The 24,482-nt window shown below is 29.6% G+C and overlaps 1 protein-coding gene across 1 annotated transcript; it reads left to right on the top strand.

Annotated features, from left to right (window-relative positions):
- Positions 1-763: 763 nt before the first annotated feature.
- LOC142322457 (NADH-quinone oxidoreductase subunit B 2-like) lies at positions 764-23,123 on the top strand. The gene is made up of 6 exons (XM_075361563.1): positions 764-1,240; positions 1,569-1,703; positions 3,779-3,888; positions 11,612-11,803; positions 20,077-20,200; positions 22,947-23,123. The coding sequence occupies exons 1-6, from the start codon at positions 1,219-1,221 to the stop codon at positions 23,042-23,044; spliced, it is 681 nt and encodes a 226-aa protein (XP_075217678.1). The 5' UTR covers positions 764-1,218; the 3' UTR covers positions 23,045-23,123.
- Positions 23,124-24,482: the final 1,359 nt, after the last annotated feature.

The following is a 24,482-nucleotide window of genomic DNA, read 5'->3' on the forward strand; positions in this document are numbered from 1 at the left end:
GACATGATTTATTAATTTAATAGAACTAATTTTATAACTATATTTTATAAATAACTACATGTATATTTCAAATTGATATTTCGACATAAGTTTAAAAAAAATATACTGATTTTAGGGATCATGTTCACAGTTTAAGACCTTGGTAGTAAGAGTGACTATCACATTGTTCAGACAAAGATTTCAATTCATTACAAATTTACACTATTTTCTATTTTTGCTAATGTTCAAAAACATATTACTACATTTAGATAATTGGTATTGTATTTACTCTTTTTAGAATTACGTTGTTGACAATAAATATCTTAAATACAGTCTAACCGTACTCTCTCTTTTTTTTGTCAGTAGCATACTGAACATACACGTATTTTTACTTCGATAAAATTTACGTCACTCTGCTCTTTCTTCTCCTGTTTAGCCTCCGGGAATTACCGTTCAGATATTTCTTCAGAGGATATGTATGAATGTAAATGAACTGTAGTCTTGTATAGTCTCAGTTCGACCATTCCTGAGATGTGTGGTTAATTGAAACCCAACTATCAAAGAACACGGGTATCCACGATCTAGTGTTAAAATCTGTATAAAAATAACTGACATTACTAGGGCTTAAACCTGAAACTCTCGACTTCCAAATCAGCTGATTTGCGAAGACGCGTTCACCACTAGACCAACCCGGTGGATTACGTCACTCTCCTCTAGTTAAGATTAATTGTGTACATCGTGTTAAAAGATTATAATAATTTTCTTAACTACTCTAATGCGATTACACTACTGGTTATGGAGGATAAATCGTTTGATTCTTTGATCCTATTAGACACAATTGCAATGTTCTACTCGCGTTGTTTTTTAAATGGCTAAAAGATTAGTGCTTTCAGAATCAAGATTTTCAGTGAATGCCAATCTTAACCTGTTGGTAAAAAATAATTATATACTTTACAGTCCAGTAATTTGAGTATAAATCATTATGCGCTAACCGCAATTATGACTTATCAGTACGTAATGAACTTTTCTTTATTGTTAAGGTTTCGGTTCCTTTAAAACTAAATGTTTCTTTGAAAATGAATTTATAATTAGAAAAAGAGAATCATGTTAGAAACTTTCACTGAAGAATCAGCTGTTCGGCTTAAGTTTACGGGTCATAGTTGGTTATCGTTTATTTTTATGGCGTTTTAATAGAAAATACTATTTCAGAGCCACTTGGCTAGTAATTTTGTTTTTATAATGATGTGGACTTTGATCCAAGGTAAAATTTAATATTTAAATAATTGGTAACTTAAATGTTTAGTTGAAAATTGTTTACTGAGATTTTACAACTTCAGTACAACTTAAGGAATGTTATTTCAATATTTTCATTGTTGAATTATTATGAAATTAGAATGCAAAAAGGTTAATATAAATTTTGTTAAGAAATTACTAATAATTTATTTCTTTAATCCATGTTCAACCGTTTAATTTGTAAAATGATTCATATTTTACTTATTAACAGTTGCACAATTCATAAACCAAGTAAGTTTATTGAGAGTCTTACATTATTTGGAATACATTCTTTTTTTACTGATTTTTGGTAATAGATGTTCCATTCCAACATCTGCTGCTTCAGAACCCAACAACTTTGCTACGAGTTGCTGCTGCTGCTATTTTAAATCATAAAAAAGAGAAATCGACTGCTCCAAAACTCTCTGATCCTGTTGTCATTCCTGGTTCTGGTGAGTAATCATTTTGTTTGTATTTATCAATAGTGTATATGTACCTAATACTCATGTGTGTAAATCGTTTAAGATGTTATGTAGCAGGTTGCGTGGGCTTAGTTCCTGAGGCTTACATATTTTTATTTACTATTATTTAATTTGTTACATTCAAGAATAACCCAGAAATTTAAGAAGTACTCAACAGAGAGAACAAGTTTAGTTTAAGCAGAATGAAGTGTAGTTCCTTCAATAGCTAAGTAGAAGACTGCCCGATTCTCAATCTCTCTTGGCACTTGTAAAGATCTCTTTTTGGCAAAGTTTAAAATTAATTTTTAGTTTGTGTATAGCCAATAAAAGAACTATTTTCTTAGATCTTAAAATTAAAAAAAAGAAAGAATGTTAAGTAAAATTATTACCATTACTTATTTTGAATTATTCTGAAACAGTCCTGTTACAAATCATTATTTTTATTATAGAAATTATTATGCGCCCAGCATGAAATTAGATTGGCTTCACGAAAGTTATGTTGCAAGTTAAAAGTTGTTCCATGGTGACCAGTGTTGATAGTGACATCAGTTTGATCTTATTTTCCAGTAAGCCTATTGCTAAAATCAGTCAGGTGGTTCTAGAAATTATTTTATTAAAAAACAAATTAATATTAATTAAATTAATATAATTAATTTAAAACAATTGGAAACATAATTACTATTTTAAAATTATCATTTCTTATAATAACCAATGAGGATAGTTTCTAGGTGACTATATGTATTTATTTAACTGCTATGTCGCGAGAGAAGGCTATGAGTTCATTTATTTCATAAACCCTGCACCTGCCCTTCCCACTTATATATTCCCTAAAATGCATCATATCATAGCCAAGGAGAAACACATTACTGTAAATATACAGAAACCATTCCATTGTGGCTACACAGATAAGATTTTATAAGTTTTTGACAAGGGGACATGTAAAATGAATTTTGAAAATATTCTTTTCAGCTCTTACTTTCTACATTATGACATGAATGCTGTACTGTTTCCTTAATAAAAAAACTAATTCTCCCAGTGTGTGATTGGATAGGAGAATGAAAATGTGGTAATTCTATAATCAAAATAGCATCATACAAGATTTACAATTAACTATAACAAAAAAAGAAGTGGTTTAAGTAAAAATATTAATATTTCAATAAAAATAAAGTAAATGTATGACAGTAAAACTAAATAAAAAATAAATGGATTTAAAAAAGATTATTGTGGATTACTGGATATTGAGAGTCTCCACATTTGTGCTTAAAAGTTAACATTTATCATTAGCGTTATTTAATAGTTCATAACAGAATTAATAATATGTTTGGTATTGGTTTTTTTAATAAAAAATTTTTAAATTTAATTTTAAGTAAGTCTGAGGAAATAATTTGTAATTGAACAAGTTAATTCTTAAAAATGCATTGAAAGCCCAGTTTAGTATACTAAAATATACAAACACGAGTATTGTGTTAAATTAATAAAACAAGTCACCTTGTCTAGCTTAATAGAGGTGTATATTGTTATTATTATTATTTGTTATTAAATTATTTTTTTTTTGGGAGGGAATAAGTGACTTTTTGTTTGTAGGAAAGTTATTATTGTACATGAATACCACATTATTGTATGAATACTATATTTTTTTGTTGTAAACTATTATGTGACGTTATCTTTTCTGCAAGTGAAGTCATGCAATCAAAGCTTTAAGATTATCTTTTGTATTTAAATGTTATTTATGCCATTTAGTTCACTTTGTGATATATGATGTCAAATGTAACTAGTCTGAAGGAAATGTCATATGAAACTTTTTAATGTCGAGTTTTTGTGAGATGTATTCTGGGAATATTTTATAGTCAATTGAAGATAAATCCTGTAATAGTTGATGCCTCAGTTGGTCATAGTTGATGCCCTGTAATAGTTGAAGGTTAATTCTGTAGTAGTTGATTGCAATATGAAACATGACTATGCACATGTTAATTAAAAGTAATTACTGCAGTTTGCAACTTTTTAGTAGAATTGTGAATACTTTTTTAAATTTTTATTATTTGTTAACTGTGACTGTTATTTTTCAGCTGGTACACCTATAGATAAGGTACGTGGCTACACACCATTCAAGAAACCAGTCAATACAGTAGATTATGCCTTGGCAAGAGTAGATGATTTACTTAATTGGGGCAGGAAGGTATAAATTAAAATTATCTAATCCTGTTTATGGTCTTATGCTTTAAGAGTAGTATTTGATTTATACTTTAAAATGAAAGTAATATTTTATCTTTTTCTCATATTGTTTTGATTTTGATTCTATTCAGCTTGATTTGTTACTTTGAAGTAAGTATCAATAACTAATGATTCAGATTTTATGATTTTTTTTAATAATATTTAGAAGCAGATTTTTTTGTGGAAAAAATCAATTTTATTTTTATGAAAAAAAATTTTTAACTAAACTAACCAGAATAATATTATAAATTAAAAAAAAATTAACAAGTAATGTCATTACGAGAATGGCTATTCTGAATAAAATAATATGTGTATGTATAATACATACATATGTTATTTTTTACTAAAGTTTTAAACCAACTTTTTTTTTATTAATGCAAGATAGTACTTTTTGATTAAAATAAAAAAAAAAAAAAAATGATAATTAAAAAATGCCTTTGAGTTTATTTTTGTCTTCAGTCATTTGACTGGTTTGATGCAGCTCTCCAAGATTCCCTATCTAGGGCTAGTTGTTTCATTTCAGTATACCCTCTACATCCTACATCCCTAACAATTTATTTTACATATTCCAAACGTGGCCTGCCTACACAATTTTTCCCTTCTACCTGTCCTTCCAATATTAAAGCGACTATTCCAGGATGCCTTAGCATGTGGCCTATAAGTCTGTCTCTTCTTTTAACTATATTTTTCCAAATGCTTCTTTCTTCATCTATTTGCCGCAATACCTCTTCATTTGTCACTTTATCCACCCATCTGATTTTTAACATTCTCATGCTTCTTTCTTCATCTATTTGCCGCAATACCTCTTCATTTGTCACTTTATCCACCCATCTGATTTTTAACATTCTCCTATAGCACCGCATTTCAAAAGCTTCTAATCTTTTCTTCTCAGATACTCCGATCGTCCAAGTTTCACTTCCATATAAAGCGACACTCCAAACATACACTTTCAAAAATCTTTTCCTGACATTTAAATTAATTTTTGATGTAAACAAATTATATTTCTTACTGAAGGCACGTTTAGCTTGTGCTATTCGGCATTTTATATCGCTCCTGCTTCGTCCATCTTTAGTAATTTTACTTCCCAAATAACAAAATTCTTCTACCTCCATAATCTTTTCTCCTCCTATTTTCACATTCAGCGGTCCATCTTTGTTATTTCTACTACATTTCATTACTTTTGTTTTGTTCTTGTTTATTTTCATGCGATAGTTCTTGCGTAGGACTTCATCTATGCCGTTCATTGTTTCTTCTAAATCCTTTTTACTCTCGGCTAGAATTACTATATCATCAGCAAATCGTAGCATCTTTATCTTTTCACCTTGTACTTTTACTCCGAATCTAAATTGTTCTTTAACATCATTAACTGCTAGTTCCATGTAAAGATTAAAAAGTAACGGAGATAGGGAACATCCTTGTCGGACTCCCTTTCTTATTAGGGCTTCTTTCTAATGTTCTTCAATTGTTATTGTTGCTGTTTGGTTCCTGTACATGTTAGCAATTGTTCTTCTATCTCTGTATTTGAACCCTAATTTTTTTAAAATGCTGAACATTTTATTCCAGTCTACGTTATCGAATGCCTTTTCTAGGTCTATAAACGCCAAGTATGTTGGTTTGTTTTTCTTTAATCTTCCTTCTACTATTAATCTGAGGCCTAAAATTGCTTCCCTTGTCCCTATACTTTTCCTGAAACCAAATTGGTCTTCTCCTAACACTTCTTCCACTCTCCTCTCAATTCTTCTGTATAAAATTCTAGTTAAGATTTTTGATGCATGACTAGTTAAACTAATTGTTCTGTATTCTTCACATTTATCTGCCCCTGCTTTCTTTGGTATCATAACTATAACACTTTTTTTGAAGTCTGATGGAAATTCCCCATTTTCATAAATATTACACACCAGTTTGTATAATCTATCAACCGCTTCCTCACCTGCACTGCGCAGTAATTCTACAGGTATTCCGTCTATTCCAGGAGCCTTTCTGCCATTTAAATCTTTTAATGCTCTCTTAAATTCAGATCTCAGTATCGTTTCTTAACACCATTTTCTAATTCATTTCCTCCGTATAACTCTTCAATATATTCCACCCATCTATCGACTTTACCTTTCGTATTATATATTGGTGTACCATCTTTGTTTAACACATTATTACATTTTAATTTATGTACCCCAAAATTTTTCCTTAACTTTCCTGTATGCTCCGTCTATTTTACCAATGTTCATTTCTCTTTCCACTTCTGAACATTTTTCTTTAATCCACTCTTCTTTCACCAGTTTGCACTTCCTGTTTATAGCATTTCTTAATTTCCGATAGTTCCTTTTACTTTCTTCATCACTAGCATTCTTATATTTTCTACGTTCATCCATCAGCTGCAATATATCGTCTGAAACCCAAGGTTTTCTACCGGTTCTCTTTATTCCGCCTAAGTTTGCTTCTGCTGATTTAAGAATTTCCTTTTTAACATTCTCCCATTCTTCTTCTACATTTTTTACCTTATCTTTTTTACTCAGACCTCTTGCGATGTCCTCCTCAAAAATCTTCTTTACCTCCTCTTCCTCAAGCTTCTCTAAATTCAACCGATTCATCTGACACCTTTTCTTCAGGTTTTTAAACCCCAATCTACATTTCATTATCACCAAATTATGGTCGCTATCAATGTCTGCTCCAGGGTAAGTTTTGCAGTCAACGAGTTGATTTCTAAATCTTTGCTTAACCATGATATAATCTATCTGATACCTTGCTGTATCGCCTGGCTTTTTCCAAGTGTATATTCTTCTATTATGATTTTTAAATTGGGTGTTGGCAATTACTAAATTATACTTTGTGCAAAATTCTATAAGTCGGTCCCGTCTTTCATTCCTTTTGCCCAGCCCGTATTCACCCACTATATTTCCTTCCTTGCCTTTTCCAATGCTTGCATTCCAATCTCCAACTATTATTAAATTTTCATCTCCTTTTACGTGTTTAATTGCTTCATCAATCTCTTCGTATACACACTCTACCTCATCATCATCATGGGCGCTTGTAGGCATATAGACGTTAACAATCGTTGTCGGTTTAGGTTTTGATTTTATCCTTATTACAATGATTCTATCGCTATGCGTTTTTAAATACTCCACTCTCCTCCCTATCTTCTTGTTCATCACGAAACCTACTCCTGCCTGCCCATTATTTGACGCTGAGTTAATTACTCTAAAATCACCTGACCAAAAGTCGCCTTCCTCTTCCCATCGAACCTCACTAATTCCTACTATATCCACATTTGTCCTTCCACATTTGCCCTTGTGAAAACATTATAATCTTTTAAATGTTTGTTTTATAACATTTAAGATTGTTAAAACATTTATAATCTAAGATTTTGTTTAATCTTATTAACAGTTACTAATACACATCTGAGATTAATGTAATTTTATTTCAAATATCAATATTTTAAATGAAAGCAGATTGTATAAATTTTAATTGCTAAGCTATTAATAAAATTAAACAAAATAAAACATATAAGTAATAGTTAAACTTTCAGGATGAATAAAGATGGAGTTAAATTATAAAGCTATCGTGACACAATAATCATACGTATAAGGCTGCACTTAAATTGTATTAGATTTCGTACAAAAAACTGTTTGTTCGTAATGAATAAAAGTTAAGGTGGTTTGACTGCATCAAATGTTGAAAGAATTGTTTGCATAAAATTGTGTAGATACTATACTATAAAATCATATTTATTTTGAATCAATCATTAGTCACTGATTGTTGATAAAAATGTTTGTGGATGCAGAATTTTACTTTTATAGTTTTATATATATAGTTAAAATATTTATCAGTTTTAAATAGTAGTTTTTAATGGGTGAATAATTATTATTTTCTGAGCAGCGTAGGCGGTGAATCTGTTAGAATGTATGCACTGTTATGAAAAAATTCTAAAATGTAAAAAAGAATTATACATAAAAAACAATAATTTTCAGGAATGAGTTTCAGCAATTGCTGATCACATTATTGTAAGTGAATCAATTAAAATTTTGTTAAATATACATGATTATTGATCAAAATATTGTTCAAATGTTTCTTATAAACATTTTATTAAATTAATTCTCAGAGTTTATTCAAATTAAATAGAATTGAGTCAAATTTTTAGTAATTGTTTTTGCCAGCCATGTATCACTTGGTAAGCTATTTCCAAAACTAAAGAGGAAAGTTTGCATTAAAAATGAATTTCCTTCAAATGTTAAATTATTAGGATTGCCCTTAAAATTTGCATATTAATATGGTTGAACCATAAATGGTGATGATAGCGCAGTTTCTGAGTGCAAACTCTGTTTGAAGCAAAAGATGACAAAGACCTATTGTGCAAGAATGTTGAGTAGGTATTTCTAGGACCATTTCTAATACACTTTTTTTGTATGTTGGTAGTTTCCTTACATAAGGTACAAGACTAACAGCAAAGAGGTAATCATCATTACAAAAATCTAAGGTGTTTTTGTAATGGCTAAATTTCTATTGTTCCAAGTACATTCATTTTTTAACTGCATCATTTCTTGTCCTTTTAGGTTTTACCTCATCTCCCTTTTCATTGAAACTTGAATTAGACAATGGCTTTCATTCTCAGCCTTATTAATTTTTTCCAACTACCTTTACACAAAATTATACTAATATGATCAAAAAACAAAATATACAATATAAAATTACGCAAACAGTGAAACCATAAAAATTTAAAAAAAAATTGTTTGATTTCATCACATGTTTTTATAGAAATAATTTTTGCATAAAATCTATTGTGGTCTAACCACAGGCTAAAGCGCTACTATTCAGCGAAGCAAGACTTTCACATGAGAATTATGAAAATGGATGTAAAAGATAATTTCTCCAGAGCTTTTTTCCCGTAATTGAAAATAATATGATATCCAAAATTATTGAATTAATGATTCATTAATAATAATTATTGATACAAAGTCAAGAGAAATTACTCTTTTAATCATCTCATATTGTTCTAAAAAGAATTTTATTCTGTTTTATTATCAAGGTATTAGTAATAGATGAAAATTTGCTAAATTAAAAAAACTATTTTAAAATTCATAAGTGTGTGTGTGTGTACTTTTTACATACAAGAAGAACACTTAAATAATTAAAATTTAATGCTACAAAAAAATTTAAAATGGCTAGGAAGTGAAGATTAGTTTTTAATTATCCCTATTCATCATTACTTGGGTACATATTGGTACACCAGTAAAAATTAATATTTTTGAGACCTTTTTTGTTAATGTTTTATCAGTTTTGGTTTACTAGTTGCAACTTCACTCTCAAGTTTCATTTATATATGTTCATAATTACTGTTATTATGTACTGTTATTATATACTGTTATATAATGTTATGTTGTTATATACTGTTATTACTGTATAATTTTGTCATGTTAACTACTCATTCATTTAATTAATTTATTAAATGATCTTTCCAAAATTAATAATATGTTAACAATTAAGCCTTTTTTATTCAATTTCAATATTTCAAAGAAGTATTAATTGACTTGATTATGATTTTAATTTTTACATTTTGTAACAAAAGCTAATTTTTCTCAAAACTAAATGTTTTTCTTATAATTAACACTGGCAAAATTGACTAGTAGAAAGATGAATTACTTAAGTTGACGTTTTTATATTGTACTTAACGACAAGCCTCTGCTCATGTATGTTTGTGTTGGTTTGCCGATGGGTAGTTTAAGGAATGAAGGACAGTGTACAGCTATAAATATAATTACTTTTTACCTACAATTAGAGCAGAATTAAATTCAGCAATTCAACTTTCTTTAAATACAAATGAAAAAAGATTGTCAGTTCTTAAGGTCCAGCCTTAATATCTTCATATTAATGACTATTGAAATGTTGTTGATTAACGTGTGGGTTCTTGGCTGAACATTACTTGTATTGCATTTAGTGTATTTAATAAAATATCCTTTTCATTTAAGTGCAAATAGATCAGTTACTTTCTGAAAGTGGACAGTATGATAATTTGTCCTTTGTATTAAAAAAAACCTCTTCATTGAAATTTCTGGATGTTATCATGCCATTGCTGATATTATTATTTGCACATATTTACCTATAATATATAATAATTTCATAGCGTTGACATTTTAAATTAAAATTTAATGGAATGTCTTAAAACAATATATAATACTTGAAAATTACTAAAAATTACTCTCTTTAGATTACATAGAACTTGTTCTTCCAGACAACCTTTCAAAACTAATTATGCAGCAGTTTCTTCAGTGGAGTTATCATCAGTCACTTTGTTGATTGCATCTGCATTAAAAATTTTTTTTGGAATCCATGTTAGTACAAGGCTTGATAAGAAAATGCAGAATTTTTAGATTTCACAGGCTGTATATTTACATACATTAGTATCCATGTTGGATGCTTACACTTGTTTTGGTATGGTGATTTTTAACTTGAGGAAAAAATGGAACAAAGAATTTGCATTAAATTTTGCTTTAAGAATGGAATGAAGCGCAGAACTACATTGGAAATGTTGAATGTGCTTTGGTGATTTTTCTATGCATAAATCAAGTGTTTACAAGTGGTACAGATGTTTCTAATAGGGCCATACAGATGACAAGCTGTGTCAACATATCAAAAACCAATGTCAGTGCCAAAAAAGTAAAGAAAATGATTACAGATAATTGCCGAATTACTATCAGAGAGGATAGTTTGCCAAATTTTTTCAGATGTTTTGGGAAACATGTGACAAAAAATCTGTTGAAAAATTACTAAATTTTGACCAAAAGCATTGCTGAATGAACGTTGCTCAGTAATTGGTGAATGAAGTAAATGACAATTCAGAGCTGCTTAAATGGATCACATAACTGGTGATGAAACATGAGTGTAAGGGTATGACATCAAAACTAAGATCCAGTTGTTCTAACGGGAGCTTCCTGAATAGCCAAGATTGAAAAAATCTCGTCAAGTTTGATCGATTGTGAAGGTTCTAATCACTGTTCTTCCATTCCAGAGGTGTTCCAAGATTGGGAAAAGCGCTGGCTCAAAAGTATTATATCTAAAGGGGAGTACTTTGAAGGTGATAAAATCAATATTGATGAGTAAATAAAGATATTTTGAGTAAAACTAAAATATTTTTCCGTCAAACCTCTATGAAATAACTTTAATCTGTTGTATTTTTTTTAATCTGAATTGCTGTTTTTGTAAAATGTAATACGTTTGTAAATCTATAAAATATGCATTCACTGACAGATATATAGAAATCATACCAGCTCTACTTGTAACAACAGACTCAATATTCTTCAATTAACTCATAGAAACAAGGCACACACAGAATAACCGTAACGTGTAAATTTTATACTCAGACATACAGAAATAAAATATCAATACACTTTTACAATAGGAAATTGCAACTACAGAAAATTTAACAGAAGTAACATATTAAAAAACAACGTAAATAAAAAAAATACATTATAAACTATGTTCTAAAGAAGTTTTATAACCTTTTGGCCATTAATGGTGCTACAGGTAACTCCAGTGAAGGAGCTGAATAATTAGTTCTGAAAGGTCCTCTAGAAGAATAGATTTCATTAATTTGAAAGCATGCCAATAATAATTTTTAATTGAATGATAAATTAACTCTATGGTGGCAAAGATGTTTATTAGTTGATGAGTAGTTTTATTTTATTGTACTTTTTTTATAGAGTTCCATGTGGCCAATGACATTTGGTTTAGCATGCTGCGCTGTTGAAATGATGCATATGGCAGCTCCACGATATGATATGGATAGATTTGGAGTAGTATTTAGAGCATCTCCTAGACAATCTGATTGTATGATTGTTGCAGGAACCCTTACCAATAAGATGGCTCCTGCTCTAAGAAGAGTGTACGATCAGGTAGGTTTGTCTTGTTACCTGTTAAAGAAAATTAAAATGAAGAAATTAATTTAAGAGGCTTGTGCTGAGAGTAAGGATTGGTTGCTAAGAAAATATGATTTAAAATAGTGCATCAGATTGTACATCTGTATTAGCTCCTTTATCAGTTATTGACCATTCTTTTCACAATCTGTGTGTGACCTCATTTTAGTGAGTAATGCCTGTAACAATCAGCATTCCTAAAAGTAAATTATTTCTTAGGGGTCATAAAGTGTCCAGTCTTAGTTATAATTTCTCGATTCAAATTAACTTTTTAAGTTGTGTGAAATTTATTGTCCTATAAGAATTAGGTAAGTTTGTGTCATTGTGAGTGTATCAGACATGACATATTTGTAATGAAAAGAGGGATGTAAACTGTTGTGTTAAAAGGATAAATTTGTGAATGCAAAAATTCAAGAAAATGAAAAGTGTTTTAAAAAATTCAGGATAATTCAAGTACAAATTGTCCTTTATCTTTATGAATTTTATACTCAGGAGCCAAAAGTGATAAAGGTATTTTGGAAAAATTATCAGCATACTGCGCCAGGTTTATGTGAAGAATGAAGTGGTTTCAAATTACCTTTTTGTAGAGTCGATTATATTATTGCATATAAGTCACATTTACCAAAATGTGGTTGTTATTCAGCTGAAGAACTCCATTACATTCATCACAGGAACTGGCTGTGTAATAAACATTATTACTCCTGAGAGTAATACAGAAAGTAACCAGCATCACTTGTAATTCAGATGATTATAAGAAACACATTTATAGGAAAAATTTGGGTAGATAATGTAAAACATCAAATTAGTTTACTCCTTTCTGTTGTGAAGCAATGGATTTTATACATTGCATCAACCTAGCAGAGGAAACCTTTGATGCGATGTAAATAATTTTTTTAAATTTATATGTTAAATAACATTGCCGACATGATATTGTGGCCCTTTCTAAACCACCTCATTTTCCTGTAAAAACTAATTTGTTTCTTTTTTGTGACTTCAGACCAGGATTTACACTCTTATTTTAATAAGAAAGGTGAATCAGATGATTTAATAATAATATTAAAAAAAATTGAAATTACAATCAATAAAAACAGACAATGAATTGTTTACCTTATTATTTATTTATTTAGCAACAGGAAAATGATCCAATTACAATGACTAAAGAAAGGTGAATTCTGTAGCATTTGAAAAATACAAGGCTGACCAGATTTCAGATCATAACTTTTCAGATTAAAGGCTCAAATGCCATTAATTTAGCCCTCCACCATGGAGATTATTTGTTTATTAAAATAAATTCTTGAATAAATAAACAAAATAAAGTATTCTGTAAGTAAAGTATTTTTTTAAAGTGTAATATTTAAAATTTTAATACTTGATAAAATTATAGCATAAGAAACTTAACTATTAGATATTGTATTAAGTACTGGGCTAATACTATTTTACTCAATTCCTTTATGATAGTAACTTATGTCCTTCAATTTACAGGTATTTTTTGTTGATGTATTATTTATTAACACTAAAATAATCTGATCAACGTTTTGTTTCTCAGAGATAAGATTTCCACCAACAGTTCACAAAATTATTTCTAACAATTAATAGAAATGCGCGTGCACACGCGCGCGCGCACACACACACACACACACACACACACATACACTTTCACTCACTCTCTCTCTCTCAAAATATCCATTATTTTAATTTAATTTTTATTTTATTATAAGAAAAAAAGAAGGCACCAATTTTCTGTTGTAAAAGAAAATGTAGGTATGTGCTGTGTTGTGCTCTCCAAATTCTATAATTGCAGCAGTACAAACTTATATGGTATGAATGAAGTGGATAAACCTCAAAATAATTATTTAAGGAATTAATTGGAATGAAGTACCATGTTTTTTTTTTACAGATTCTAATTTATTTCATAAGCTTTGTTATTTATTTTAAAACAAAGATGTACTGTAGAAATTTATTGAGTTTCAAAATACTTTGTTTTTTAATTAAATGAAGTAAACTTTTACTTTCATTGATAATACAGTAATGTAATGATTGATATTTATTTATTTTAATATCCCTTATTCACTAGGTATTTTAATATATTTTATTCACCAGCTAAAATAAAAGACAGAACAAAAAACTTATCTTCATTTATTCAAATAGTTTAATACTATAAACAATTACTCGTGAAAAATACAAGGTTGATGTAGGAATGCATTTACATGCATATTTATAAAGTTAATCTCATCAACAGCCAGGATGTTTTTGAAGAAAACCAACTAACAGCATTGTTTCATAACCATGGTCTAGTAAAATAGTATTTTGTTTTTACTGGCTGAATATAAGTAGCCACAACATTACTTTATTTTCAGTGATTTTTACTTCCTTGTGCGAACTGAAGGAAGTATTGTGATCGCGAAACATTATCGTTTTCAGATTTCAACAGAAATATCCATTTTAACCATCCGTGAATCCATTTTGACTAGTTTTGGTTGACTTTTGTACGTACGTATGTATCTCAAAAGCGATTAGCCGTAGGACGTTGAAATTTTTGATTTAGTACTAACATCTAGTTACGCACCTCCCCTTTTGATTGCAATCAAGTTGACCAAAAATGTGCAAAAACTATTTTTTCGTAATTGCAGCCCTCATTGAGAGTTTTTCAACGATGCATCATAAGTGGTGTACTTAGTTTCATCGGTTCCAGAGTTATAGCCAAATAGAATTTTAATTGTATAAATTAAGTTAGCACTTGCCAACAATTTAAAAAGCGTAAAATGTAGTACTTTCAGAGTTGTTACTCCATCTTAAGGGATTTTCTAAAAGAAGTTATTTTAAATTCAAATCAATAATCGTTTTTTAATTAAACTGTTATGTTTATAATAGTCGGTCGTCAAGAATAAAATTAAGCAAGATGTTTGCGACTAAGTCGCAAACATCTTACAAATTAAGAACACAATTGACTATTATGAACATAACAGTTTAATTTAAAAACTATTATAGATTTGAATTTTTAGAAAATCCCTGTAGATGGAGTAACAGCTCCCAAAGTACTACGTTTTACACTTTTTAAATTGTTTGGTTACATAATTGTATTAATACCAACGGTGTCAAATGCTTAGTCTAAAGAATTTTAATTAATATAATATTTTGATTTTACAAGGAGAAGGCACATTGGTTCGAATTAGACTTGATTTCTTTTTTTTAATTTAAATATATTGATTTGTTATAATTATTAAACTATGATTGTAAAAAAATCTTTACAATAAATAATAACAATAATAAAAAAGAAAAAAAAATCAGAATTTATTAGTAAAATAAAATTTAAAAAAGTGTGTACGTAATTTAATAGGCATACAGGGAGTTATGTGGTGTCCACATCAGATTTTTGTTTTGAGTATTTTGAAAATGTCTCTAGGAAGACAAAAAGTACTTGAATATTTATTTAATCATTAACTCAATCAACTGAATAAGATTTTCTGTTTTGGCTATTAATATCGTCTGTATATATTTTTGTTTATTACTTATGATATATACAGATCTGGCAGATTTCCAGAGATGGAGGTTCTATTTTTAATTATACAGTAGAATTAAGAAAAAATGGTTTCTGCATAGGCTTACCTTAGGTTTGGACAGTCCTGGTTTTTTCATGCTGCCCCTTGAGAATTTTATGATGCGAGGATTTTTTTTAATTACCTGTTTTTAATAACCTGTTTTTTTAATAACCGCCAACTCTGGCGGTTGGCAAGGGACTCTGTCCAGGTTCTGCGATATGTAGGGAAAAATAAACTCCCGCCAACCTTGCATTCCAGAAAGTAACAATGAACGTGTTTATTGCACACTATGTACTGGAGAATTTTTTGTTATTAATGGTACTGCTTCAGAAAACATAGGATTTTTTTAAAGCCAAAGATGGGAATAACAATAACAGTGATCTGGAGTGTGTGCTAAAGAAGCTACATTTTAATATCACACTGCTAGTCACGAACTTAGTTTCAAAACATCAGACTGCACATCTAAACAGGTTAAAAAGTTATATGACCCAAAATTTTCATCTGCAAGAATCAAAACCCAGGCAGTTATTGTTAATGTTATTTTGGCATTTATATTTGATAATTTGTTGTGTTCTTTGGAAAACATTAATTATGTAACAGTAATGATGGATAGCTCCATACAGAAGTGAAGTAAAACTCGTTCCGATTGTTGTAAGATATTTCAGTATGGAGGAGAGAATTCAAGTTAAACTTTTAAATTTCGATGAACTGTCAGGTGAAACTGCTCAAATTTTGATTCTGTATCTTTTGCAGTGTGTGAAAAAATACAAACTTGAAGAAAAGCTGGTTTGTTATACTACTTATAACACTAACAGTAATTTTGATGGTGTGAAGAGAAAGTGGAATGAAAATGTGTTCAGAAAAGTTCAAAGTGATTTAGATAGACCTATTCTAGGAATTGGTTGTTCAGCCCACATTGTACATAATTCAGTACAAACAGTGTGATTCTCTACCCCCTAGTCATGGAAGTTATTGTTATAAAAATTTATAAATATTTTCACATATACACAGTAAGAGTAATGAAACTTAGAGTTCTGTGAATTTGTGGAAACAGATTACAAAAAAGTATTATCTCATAGTAGCACAAGGTTACTTAGTTTTTTACCTGCAATAGAAAGAATTCTTCCCATTTTCGATGGCGTAAAATCATATTTCTTAGCTTGTGACAAATGCCCAAAATTATTTGATTTTTTGAAAATCTAAAAAGTGAACCGTTTTTGAAATTTTTGTATGGTACTCTAAGTTATTTAATAAAGTAGTTCTGAAATTGGAAGCTAATTCTATCACAGCAATAGAAGCATTTCAGATATATTCTGCATTAATTTGTCAACTTGAAAGAAAAACTTACAAATTTATACAATCTGCCAAAGAATTGCTGTGCACTCTAAAAGAAAATAATGATGTTCAGGAACAAAAATTATTCTCAAGCATAACAATTTTTATAATTCTAGTATCCAACAATACTTGTGGATTGTGGAGTACCAATTTTGATAAAGTTAGTAAGTGGATAAATTTACAAACTGAAATTGCGTGGTCTGATTTAGAAGAGAGTTGTTAATGAAATTATAAAAGATTTCATAATTATTATTGACCTATTTGATGAACGTACATTGTTGAACCTGGTAATTCAATACTAAAGGGTATGTATGGCTCATGTTCTGAAAAGTACCGTGTACTATTGAAGATAAGTGGTAAGCAATTTTTAAGATGTTTCAAAAGACTGATATTTCATGTTGCAATAATTCTACAGTGGCTGAATTTGTGATGTCTTAACCTGGGACATCTGCTCCAGTTGAAATAGCTCTTTCAATTATGGGGACAATTGGTCTACAGAAAGGGGTAGACTTTCAGTATCTGCTGTTAAACATCTGTTAAATGTTAAAATTAATTCAAAACTTTCTTGTAAATTTTATGATGCAATTAAAACAAACAAACCATTTCTGAAAAAAAGTCATATCTAGTGAAAAATACAACCGAATAAATAAAGTTTAATGTTTCAGTAAACTGTTTAAAGTTAAAATTTCAAAAATATGTCCTGGATTGGACCCAAAAAATATGGTAAACATGTTTCTGCATAACATATGGTTGCATGCATAACACTAAATTGCAAGAAATAAAAACATCTCTGAAGAACATTTCCAAGGAAGGTGTGGTTAATCGCTTAGCTTTATGTAGCAGCACAACTTATTCTTGAAAAGGAAAACTTCAGTTTGAGAAAATTTTTGCAACTTAAGTAGAATGAACTATTTAAGATCATTTGTTGTGCGCAAACAGCAACATTATTGTAAATAGATAATGTGGATCAAAGCCTAAGTTTTGAATTGCTACTTAATATAAAATTAATAATTATATTAATTGTTATATTAATTGCATCCATCTAATCTGGTAATGAAAAAATGAGATAAATAGTAATGCTGGCTGTGATGGAAAATTTAAAATAAATTGCCATCAAGGATTCTCTAAACACAGCTAAAGGGATGGATGGATTAATTTTTACAGATATCTTCCTATAGATACGTGTCTGAATATAACATTATAAGATAATTTATGCTATCTTATATATTCTGCCGAGTATTGATCTTCAGTTGATCCAAGTGATAAAATTATCAGTTGATAAAAACCTTTGTGCACTTGGAGAATGAAAGGCTCTGCACAATAAAAAAAGTAAGAAGTTTAAAAAAAAAGTGAATTTCAAATTTATTGAACTTTGAGGATGATGCGGATGAGTGAACCACACGCTAGTGAAAAGTTGTTTCAGAATCGGGTAGCAGCATTACAAATGTGACAGAATCTTCTTGCAGTCAATTTGTATGTTTTATATGTGAAAATTGTTACATTGTTCATCATTAAATATAATGTTATTGCTTAATCATAATTTAATTTTACTCCTAAATAAATAATTTATTTTTTTTTATTTTAAAGAACTTTTCTTCTGTAAGTATATTACAGGCTGTAAAAGATAAGTGTTTTCATGTTGCAGTCAAACAAACATTTTTTTGGAAAATGTTTGGTTATAAAATATGTAACTATTTTACAGTAAAATAAGAATTTTTTTCCAAATCAAATTATCAAAATTTAATTATAAAATACAGGATGTCCCATATAAAACGCAACCCAACCTTATATTGGTAGGTATTGAAATAATAAAAAGGCATGTGTAAATGTAATTTTTATTATTACCATCCATTACCTTATTTTTAGAGTAAATGTTGGAAGTGGCCGCCATCTTCTTGAATACAAGCTTCGATTCTTTTTACAGCGTTTCTTGCAACTTTTTTCAAAGTTTGTGGCTGGATATTTAAAACAGCTTGTTCAATATTGACTTAAAATCGTTCAAGTGTTCGTGGTTTGTTGCTGTAGGCTTTTTCTTCGAGGTAACCCCCATAGAAAAAAATCCGCCGCAGTCAAATCTGGAGATCTTGGTGGCCACAAGCCTTGACCGATAACACAATTACCAAAGAATTCCTTAACAAAATTAGAAGTTGAACCTGCGTAGTGCGTGCGATGTCGCACCGTCATGTTGTAGCTAGCAGTGTCTGTCTTCCTCTTCCAAGAGTGTAATGAACTGAAATAAAATATCCTGATATCGTTCTGCATTAATGGTGTACTCGAAAAAAATAGGACCGATTATTTTCTTCCCCGATATCGCGCACCACACGCCCAACTTCTGCGGGTGTAATTGTTTTTCGTGATAAATGTGGGGATTTTCAGCGCTCCAAATTCTACTGTTTTGGCTGTTTACGTAGCCGTCCAAATGAAACCGTGCTTCATCTGTGAAAAATAACGAATCCATAACATTAATTCCCTCACGCAGAAATCGACGGAACCGTTGACAATATTGTAGCCGTTTTTCTTTGTCGGGCTCAAGAAGTTGAACCGTTTGAATGAGATAAGGTCGTAATTGTAATTTTTTGGTCGCTCGATGAACAGTCGATTTAGACAAATTAATTTCAGCAGACAAACGTCTGATCGATTTATTTATCGAGGCGAGCAATCGGTCTTTGATTTCAGTGACTGTATCTGTATTCAACACTGACGCAGATCTTTTGTGTTCCTTGTTATTAACAGAACCAGTCTCTCTAAATTTTGCAACTAACCTTAATACTGATGTTTTGTTAGGAGCCGGTTTATCTGGGTACTTATGGCGAAACAAATCTTGCATTGCAACCACTGATTTCGAACTGAAGTACGACTTGACAATGAAAACACGTTCATCTAGCGAAAACACCATCTTGTCTCTAGCAATACACTGAACGTTATGATCGCATTGTTGTTACTAACGGTAGTGTTCTACTGCGTCGCCGCGATGTTGGAAGAGTCCATTTCAGTAACGAGTAGGGGCTCGTTACTTTATGCAGTTGAAAGTTGATAAATAAATCTCCAATTACTGCATATAATTTACTTGAATAATTAATCGGTTACTATGAGTAACCAATCTAGAAATACAATATATATCAATTTTAGGGATAAAATTTTACATAGAATTGTAAATTGGGTCCATTTCTCTCTCATCAAATTATTATTTTTATCTATTATCCTAAAATTAATACTAGTGTGAATATACTGTTATACTATTTTTACTGATAATCCACAAAAACTTATAAAAAGAACAGGAAGAATGCTTGTTTGCCAGCAGCTAGTCAGTTTATTAATAGTGAAATTATTTAAATTAGTAAATATAAATATTATAATCATAAATATATTATGCTACAGATGCCAGAGCCTCGCTGGGTCATCTCAATGGGAAGCTGTGCCAATGGGGGTGGATATTATCATTACGCTTACTCAGTCGTTAGAGGGTGTGATCGCATTATACCTGTTGATATATATGTTCCAGGTATATATGTTTTTCTTTAATATGTGTATTTACATTTTTTGCATCACAAAAAAGTTTCACTCTCTTTCATTGTTAGTAAAAATTTTGTATAATGTAAGTACAAATTATTAATAGACAACATTTTTCAAAAATGTATAAGTAATATTCGTTAATATTGGCTGAATTTCTTTTCCTAATTTACTTATTTTATTATTTATGTGCGTGTTTTGTAAAAAATCTACTTAAAACAAACAATATTTCTTACAAAATTAAGATTTAAAAAGCATATTCATTTCAATCTACTCTTTGGCTTCTTTACATTTTCTACCATTTATCCCACTTGGCATGGTCAAATGATTTTTCTTTATTTATAAAAAAGGGTAAAAACAGGAACCAGGGATAGGTGGAGGAAGATTAAATGCACTCAAAAATGTTCAAGTAGAAATGGCTAATATTATATAAGGGTGAAGATGCATTTAAAAGATGGAAGGAATGTATGAAGGAACATTATCAACTTAACAAAATCATACGATCTTCCAACAGAAGATCAGGTTGAGATGGAAAAAGAAGTAAGAACAGCAGTCTCAAAATTGGAAATATTCAAGCAAAAAACATAAAAATAAAAAAATATAGGAAGAGATGATCTGTCAACACAAGTTTAATGAAGAAGGATCACAAGAGATTATTAAATTATGTAATAGACTACAATACTGGATGTGTTTATAACACTTTCTTAAAGTATTCACAATAGACAATGATTCTGAGCACAAGAAATCCAGGAAAATTTTGCAGAAGAGCAGTATGGATTCAAGACAAGACTGTGGATGAGAATTAAAATTATGGTGATAACTGTTGATGAGGGTATATAAAAAGAGTAAAAAATAAGCGTGTACATATTTTTTTATCTCCATCTGTATTCCCTTATACATCATCACCTTTTTAGTCTTTAGTTTATACTGTACTTTTTATTTCTAAACCTTCTATATCTGAGCATTTGTTTGTAAATCATTTCCTTTTTACTATTTTTGGGTTACTCCTCTTTAGTTAATTATTTTTAGCACTGCAAACTGCTGGAAGAGATTAGAATTGTTTTTTGGAAGTTTATTTAAATATGAAATTAATGATTAAATAAGTATAAAATTTGACAATTTTTTAAGAATTTCTGTTTATTAAAATAATACCTGTGACATTAAATTTGTTACCAGTACTAACTTTCAACATTGATATATAATATCTTCTATATAAGAAAAAGTATTTGTTTTTTTAAATAAATATCCATTTAATTTTTGGTAGACCTTTTTATGTGCTTGTAAATGCTCCTGTTAATGGTTTTTAAAACTATTATTTATCATACCCGTATAAAATTTATATTACAATTTTATCAACATTTCATTTACATCTTTGTTATAAGTACATGACAATTGAAAAGTCAATATCAATATCAAAGCCATATTAAAGTCAAATTAAAGCAATATTAAAGTCATTTCAATATCATTTACAGCCATTTTTCCAAAATAAATTTAAAAAAAAAATTCAGTATTAAAAATTAACTAAAAAGAAATGACATGTAATTTAGATAATAAATTTACCATAACACAAAAGCAGTACTAAAAGAAACCAATTTTATAGTTGGATAAGCATCAAAGCTCAATAAGATTCAATTTAGTCAAAGCATCAAACAGAAAATTCTATCCCACTTCAAGAACAGTTAATTTGCAAATTGGTTGAATGATTTAGCGATTCAATCAGATATTACTTATAATTATACATTAGATCAATTTAAAAGATAGAAAATGAGAGTAACTTACACTTCTAATTAACTTTCACATTCTTCTATCCCACTTCGATTTCAGCAACATGCAAAAACTGGCTCACCAAATCAAATTCTAACTTGGGAGAGAAGTCTTGCATAAATAATTTATCTCTACTATTGAAGAGTCTCTCATATCTCAAGAACACATATTTACTGATTGTGAATTATTTTATAAATTTTTAGTAGTTTCAAATGACCCATCAATTTTAATTGTCGTGTCTACTTCAATGTTTGAGACAGGGCAGAACACCATTTGGTATTTTTATACCGTTAAGGGAAAGAAATCTTAATTCTTTCGAGTACAGCAGTCATTTGTTTACTTTCCCCAATATATTTCATATAACTTTATTCTGTTTCAGTTTTCAGCATTTAAATGAAGTCTAACATCCACCAACTATACAGTCCTTGGACACAGATTGTGTGAGTCCTCAATGAGATGGTAAATTAACATAATTTTCTGATGGTTCATTCTTTCTTATTACTCATCCATTTCCTTTTCCTCATTGTCAGTTTTGTGCATGCAGGTATAATCTTATAAATTCTTCTCGCTGAGGACACTGGGACCTGAAAAGCCCTGTTCCCAAAAGTCCTATTCAAAGGAAACTGGATCTTATAACCTCCCTAAAAAAACAGGTTTTGCGCAACTTAAATGATTCTGCTAACTAAATGAATCTATTGATTGATAAATGGTTGTACCCTAGATTTTAATGAGATCTTATATGTTCATTAATGGAATATTAGACATGTTGTAAATGCATTATTTCATTCTTGTCATTTGAAATCTGATAATGTGTTAAATTATAGAAAAATAAATTTTAATAGAGATAATAAATCTTAAGTAATAAATTTTAAGAGTGTTAAAAGTTATCAACCATAGTTAATTTTGTTGTTTGGCGATTTTAAGTGCAAATTTTTTTTGTTAGTAACTGGCGACATTTTTTTTTTTTGTTTTAGGTTGTCCCCCAACTGCAGAAGCTTTATTATATGGTGTTTTACAATTGCAGAAGAAAATAAAACGCCACAATACTTTACAGATGTGGTACAGAAAGTAAATTAATTTTTATTATTTTGTAATAAAAAAACATATGGAAAATTGTGTTGATAAATAAAATATTTTGTTCTGTGATATTGTATAAATGAACCTTTGTTAATTTGTCAAGAAATAGTGTTAATTAGATATTAGTGGAGTAAATGATAAAATACTACTGGTATTTGTAGTCATGAAGCCAAGTACTTTAACAAATACAGTAACAAGTCTGTTACTTGGAAATCTATATTGTTCCTTTTGTACAAGTGTACAGTTTTAAAGACCTCAAGTTTGATTATTACTGAAATTAAATCGCTCATTATTATCTACCATTTATGAGAGCTATTTATAAATTAACCTCTTGTCGGGTAATAAAAATAACAAAATACACCGAAAAAAGTATATTATATACATAATTTTACTTCTCAGCATAGTCTCCACCCAAATTTAAGCACTTACACTAGTTTTCTATTTCCTCTTCAAAGAACAGTGCCCATCAATGAGATCATTACTTTTGTGAACAGAGGAAACCGAGACATTTTTAAATCAGAGCTGTAAAAGGGATGGTAAAAAATATGCTGCTTGAACTTGTTTAATACACCTTTAGTGCTAGCAGCAGCATGATCCCATGCATTTTCTTGCTAAAAAATGATCCCCGCTGTTAGCATCCCTTGCTGTTTTTCTGTATCACTCTCCCAAGGTTTGTCAATGTTTCACAATGTAAGGTCTTGTGGGTATTGTAATGTCTTTTCAAATTCTATCGATTCATTTAAGGTTCCAAAACACAGTAGTCATCATTCTTTTGTTTTAATTTTTTGGGTTTGTTTGGCAAGTGTGCATGCAACTCAATCCTTGTCTTGTCCTCAATAACAATTCCATAAAGAATGGATCTTTATACCACAGAATGGATCACCCACCACAGAATACAGACATCTTCTGACTAAATATCATCTGTTTTTCTGTCATACAGTCAACTATTATTTGTAAATAAGGAAATATTTATCTCTTCAAAGTAAGTTATATTTTTTATCAAAATTTAAATATACATTTTTGTGTTATGGGTTATTATGTAGAACATGACAAGTAGCAAACAAAATAATTATTGTGTTATCCCTTTTCATTAGTTTTATTCATACTGTACAATCTACAGCAATAGAAGTGTTTTAGATATTATGAATTTTATAGACAAAATACAGTGTAAATTATTATACTGAGCGAGACATAAAATAAACACATCAGAATTGATAATTATTAATTATATTATCAAATAAAATTGATTCTCTTCTTCCTCTACTTAACTGTCAGAAGAAGCTTATATTTGTCTACAGAATCTTTGATATCTGAATTCATCAGGAAATTAAACGCTTCTTCCAATGACAAGATTCTTTCTTCTGGAATAACTTTTTTCTTCCTGAAAGAAAGAAGAAAGGATTCTTTTATTTATTCCTGAAGGGCCTGGCAGC

The sequence above is a fragment of the Lycorma delicatula genome, chromosome 3, assembly GCF_047948215.1.
Source record: "Lycorma delicatula isolate Av1 chromosome 3, ASM4794821v1, whole genome shotgun sequence".
Lineage (NCBI taxonomy): Eukaryota > Metazoa > Arthropoda > Insecta > Hemiptera > Fulgoridae > Lycorma > Lycorma delicatula.

Coding starts and splice junctions, on each gene's coding strand:
- LOC142322457 (XM_075361563.1), top strand. CDS start 1,219: ATGATGTGGACTTTGATCCAAG. Junction 3,889..11,611: donor TACTTAATTGGGGCAGGAAG/GTATAAATTAAA, acceptor CTTTTTTTATAG/AGTTCCATGTGGCCAATGAC. Junction 11,804..20,076: donor TAAGAAGAGTGTACGATCAG/GTAGGTTTGTCT, acceptor ATTATGCTACAG/ATGCCAGAGCCTCGCTGGGT.